At 48.7% G+C, this 5078-nt stretch overlaps 1 protein-coding gene across 1 annotated transcript; it reads right to left on the minus strand.

Moving 5' to 3' along the window:
• Positions 1 to 510: 510 nt before the first annotated feature.
• LOC311363023 (retinoic acid receptor RXR-alpha-A) lies at positions 511 to 3727 on the minus strand. Its single transcript, XM_084482943.1, has 3 exons — positions 3622 to 3727; positions 2911 to 3016; positions 511 to 2193 (listed from the first exon to the last, which is right to left on the minus strand). Exons 1-3 carry the CDS (start codon positions 3719 to 3721, stop codon positions 2046 to 2048), a joined length of 354 nt encoding a protein of 117 aa, XP_084339069.1. The 5' UTR covers positions 3722 to 3727; the 3' UTR covers positions 511 to 2045.
• Positions 3728 to 5078: the final 1351 nt, after the last annotated feature.

Here is a 5078-nt window from a genome sequence, read left to right on the forward strand (position 1 = left end):
GGACAGAAGTGAGAAGGTGTGCCAACACAGCTGTGACACATCTATCGCCGGTAGAGCACTTAAAGCGCCGATCACACGTCTATTCCCCGCGGTGCCGTCGCGGAGGTCGTGACCTCCCGCTCAGAATGGATCCTGCGGAGTTTCAGCCTTTTTTTTTTTTTTTTTTCTTCGCTGTTCTTCTCCACTTCACCTTCGCTGTCACCGGAGCTGGGACGTGAAGACGAGCGCTGTGTGACGGACGCTGGGCGAGGTGGTGGATCTCGCGGGTTCCTCGGCGGTGTTGTTCAGCAATCAGCCTCTGGATCACGGCGGCGGAACGAGGTCGAGAACCGGGGGGGGGGGGGGGGGGGGAGTTGATTGTCCACGTGGTGCGGTTCATGCTCTCCTATTGGATGAAAAAAACACCTGCAACGCCTTTCGCCAAACCAAGATCTGATCACGTGACTTCTGAGGTACCGCCTCTCACTCTGACGTCACACAGTGCTAATGGAGAAAGGCAGTGGTCACAGCCAATAGAAGAGACAACATTTCTCACAATGGGCGGTGGGGGGGGGGAAACTTCCTTTTGATTCTGTGACACTTTCGGGAACATTTAGAATTAATTGTTTGTAAATTTGGAACATTTCGATAAAGAGAGTTTAGAGTCAACAAAAAATGACATTTTGATTTCATCATGTTGGACGGACAGCTTCTCTGCTGCACCAGAAGCCATAGCAGTTGGTTGCACTTTCTGTTTATTACCGATTGGTCAGAGGGATTGGGTTCCAGTATTCTGATTGGTTGATGCAAACGCTCCTTTCCCCTACAGGGAGGGTAGCAGGGCCCATGTGGTGAGAATGACATATGGTTCAACGGGTTTTGAATTTGGGCAGAGACCTGAGTTAAGTATTTTTGGTCGACTTCCAAATCAAACTTCAAAGCTTTCAAAGCCTCACATCCAGCGAACCAAGGACTTGACCTTACACCCAGGAGAGGAGAGGAGAGGAGAGGAGAGGAGAGAGAGATGGAGAGGAGAAAGAGAGAGATGGGGAGAGAGAGAGAGAGAGTGAGACAGAAAGAGTGAATGAGAAATGGGGAGAGAGAGAGAGAGAGAGAGAGAGAGAGAGAGAGAGATGGGGAGAGAGAGAGCGAGAGAGTGTGAGCAAGTGAGAGATGGAGAGAGGGAGAGAGAGAGAGGGAGAGAGAAAGACAGAGCGAGAGAGCAAGCGAGAGAGCGCAAGAGAGCAAGAAATCGCGTGAGAGCGAGAGAGAGAGAGAGAGAGAGAGAGAGGTGCTGAGCTCCAGGTCCTGACACACGGGCTGCCCTGGGGGTTTTTGTTGTAGGGTCCCGGGTTCGAATGGGTCGGCCCGTGGCACCGGCGGTCTCCAGACCACGATCGTCTCGACCACGACTCTGGAGAGCGTCCGGGGGTGACATCAGCGCTGCTGGGAGCACGGCAGCACGCAGAGCAAAGCTGAGGGTCCGTCTCCATACCTGGTCGTGATCACCATCATCACCGCCGCCGTCGTCCTTTAGCCACGAGGGAAGAGAGAGCAGAGAGCGACGTCCCGTCCGGTTCACTCGGGTCCGTCTCCGTCCTCTTAGTGTCTCCACGCACGTCCGTGTGTCTCTCACTTTAATATATATATATATATATATATGTGTGTATATATATATATTTCTTATTTATATATTTTTACAAGGTATAAAACAGAGCAAACAAACCAAAAAAAAAAAAGACACTATGAATTCATCTTTCTGTCCCCCCCCAACCGCCTCGTCGCGGCATATTTCAACATCCGCGGCGGTAACCGTGGCGACCGGCTGACGGGCATCGAGGCTGTCCACGGCCAGCAGGGGGTCCGGCGCAACATGCGTGAGCGTGATGGGGGGGGGCGGGGAGAAAGTCTCAGGACCCCTCCCCCACCCCGCTGCTCCCCAGTGAGGCCGGAGGGGGGGGAGGGGGAGAGGGCGGCCAATGAGAGGGTGACGACGATGATGGATGATGTCCAGGAAGGTTGATTGGAGGACCAAGAGAGGAAGTCCCGCCTTCCCCTGGCCGCCCCTATGTCATCTGGTGCGGCGCCTCCAGCATCTCCATGAGGAAGGTGTCGATGGGCGTGTCCCCGATCAGCTTGAAGAAGAACAGGTGCTCCAGGCACTTGAGGCCGATGGAGCGCAGCGCCGGTAACCGTAGCAACAGCTTGGCGAACCTTGGCGGCAGGAAAAAAAAATAAACACAGGGTTCAACGGGATTGGTTGTCGGTTCCAAGAGACGGGGTCGGAGTGGACGGGCCGGGTGTGGGGTAACCATGATGACAGAATACAAAACGGAAATGTTAAATGAAATCAAATGAAACGATGACTGAAGAGCGCCTTTGAATCTAAAGGGGCTAAAGGTGTGGTCACTATAGTTCTAAACCTGAGCGAGATTGCTGACATAAGCTATGGATATTTGATGATCCATTTTAGCAAACCATTATTCCTTTGTAAAAAGGTCTAATAGACCTTTTAGTGGTGTATATAGTATATATGTATATAGTGGTGTATATACGAGCTGACTGCTGGTTCAGAGCCACCAGCAAACTACTTCTAATCACTTAGTGTGCGGTAGAGCAATGTTATATTTATGTTACCAGCAGATGTTGACTGGGTAAAAAGTATTTGTATATCTACACATATATACTGGGAGTCGCCTTGTATAGAAGTGACACAATATTAAATATGAATCGTATACAAACATTTGACGCACCCATAGCGTGTATGTTTTCATTCAAAACAACACAAATATATCACAGCTGCGATTCAGTTTGTACAAGACTAGACATGAACCTCGAATGTTTCAGTAACCTATCAGCACACAACATAGTGTTCCTCAAACACATTGCACCAATCAGAGCTGAGGTCGGGCGGTGGGCGGGGCTTCCTACCTGCCTGGCTGCTCAGGGTACTTATGCTTGCAGTACGCCTCCAGAGACGCATACACCTTCTCCCTGAGGGCCTCCACCTCCCCGGGGTTAGAGAGACCCTTTGAATCTATAACACACACACACACACACACACACACACACACACACACACACACACACACACACACACACACACACACACACACACACACACACACAGGAGCACTTAATTAAATGCACACTTTCGAGTAAGTTTAGTCGCTCATGCATGTAGCCTGAGTCCACATCATATAATGTATAAAAAGTGTGCATTTTAAAAGAGTTGCCTTAAGCAATGAGAGATATTATTAGGAGTATATATTATTAATCATACGCAGGGACTGTTGACATGAATAATAGATCAACACATTAATAATCTGTATTTGATGCAATGGGCAGCGCTCCACTGACTGACATAGAGTGACTGCCTGCTCTTCAGGGCTGAATCAAATCCTGGCGGCCTCGTTCTCACCACCAAACCACCACGCAGTTAAACTATGTTCCCTTAGTGTCGGTACTGCCAGTACCACGTTCTACTCTTTACACGTTTTACACACTGCTGTGGATGTGTACGGACGTTCAAATACTATACCTGATGCAGTCACCTTTATGGTGACCTATACAGGTGACCGCTGGGTGTGTGTGTGTGCGTGCGTGCGTGCATGCGTGTGCGTGTGTGTGTGTTTGCGTTACCTGGGTTGAAGAGGACGATGGCTCTGAGGCAGCCCAACTCCGTCTTGTCCATCTGCATGTCCCTCATTTTAGACACCAGCTCTGTCAGCACCCTGGTCATAAAGACACACCCGGCATAGATCCTTTACATTTAGCATCCAGCAGAAGCGACTTACGTAAGTATATTTGTCAGAAGAAGGAGAAACAATAGATCGCTGTGGGTACAGTAAGGATGTTCATAGAACCAAGTGCCGAGCACTAACCATCACTAGGTTAACCCGTTCCCCTGTATACAACGAAGATAGCTAAGACAAGATGCTACACAACTAGGTACCATTTTTAAGTGCCAGGAGTCTTTTGATAGTAAAGATCACACTTTGATACCACGCCTTGATAACACTCTTTAATATCTCATCTCATCCCGACCCTGGACTCCAGCATTTGTCCTCAAGCATCGTGCACTTCCACTTATTTTGGAAGTGACAGCCTCGTAGTGAATAAAGTTATGGTGTCTGACTCCCACACAAAAGAGTGTGATTACCTAATGTCCGCAGCCTAACTGGTTAGCCCCCCCAGAGCAAGCCGCCCCCCTAGCCCCTACCTGCTCCTTCAAAACATGGATCTGAACTCACTAAGCCAGTTGCTTCGGATGAAAACTAAACAAATATAAAAGCAATACGTAACAGCTGATCCCATCCTACCTGGGTCATGCATATTTTTTGTGCGTTATTCATGAGAAAACCAAAGCAAACCAGCCCCGGTTGTCATTGTGTGATTATATTGACAACACAACGGCTTTTAGACAGGTCCTGCTGTGTGTGTGCAAGCAACATAACACTTCATCAGCGTTCTTAGTGGCTCAACTCAAACACGTGAGAATTAACAGAGTGTATAATTACCCAGGAGCCTCTGTATGACAGAGCCGACCGGCTGTCCACACGACAGCAGCCACAGCCACTGGACTGCTGCATCCTCACTACATCACACTTATAAATAGAAAGCCACAGAAGCCACGCAGCTCAGAGCCTGGCGTAACCCCTCCCTAACAGGCCCAGGGACGCCAGGAGTAGGTGTGGCCGTGTGATAGAGAGACTGTGTTTTCGGGGCCCAGAACTGTCGCTTGTTCTTTCTCCCACTCGCTGTCTGCTCTTATCTCTTTGTGTCTATCGTGCTCTCCGTGCAATCTCCATCTCTCACTGTCTAACTCTTTATCTGTGATTCTCTCCAGCACTCTCTCTCTCTCTCTGTTCACTTTCATTTTGCTGGCTTTTCGCTGTCATGTTGAATATTCTCTACATTAACCCTGAGTGATTTGCAGTATATGTTTCAATACAAAAATTATTGAAAAAAGAAAATTGATATTTTGCTTTATTTCTTTCTTCCTCTGTCTCTTTCTCTCTCTCTATAACTATGTGGCTGTCTCTTTCTCTCCCTCTTTGTGACTATCTAACTATCTCTCTCTCTCTTTCTCTCTCTCC

Source organism: Micromesistius poutassou (assembly GCF_964030765.1).
Source record: "Micromesistius poutassou genome assembly, chromosome: 18".
Classification (NCBI taxonomy): Eukaryota; Metazoa; Chordata; class Actinopteri; order Gadiformes; family Gadidae; genus Micromesistius; species Micromesistius poutassou.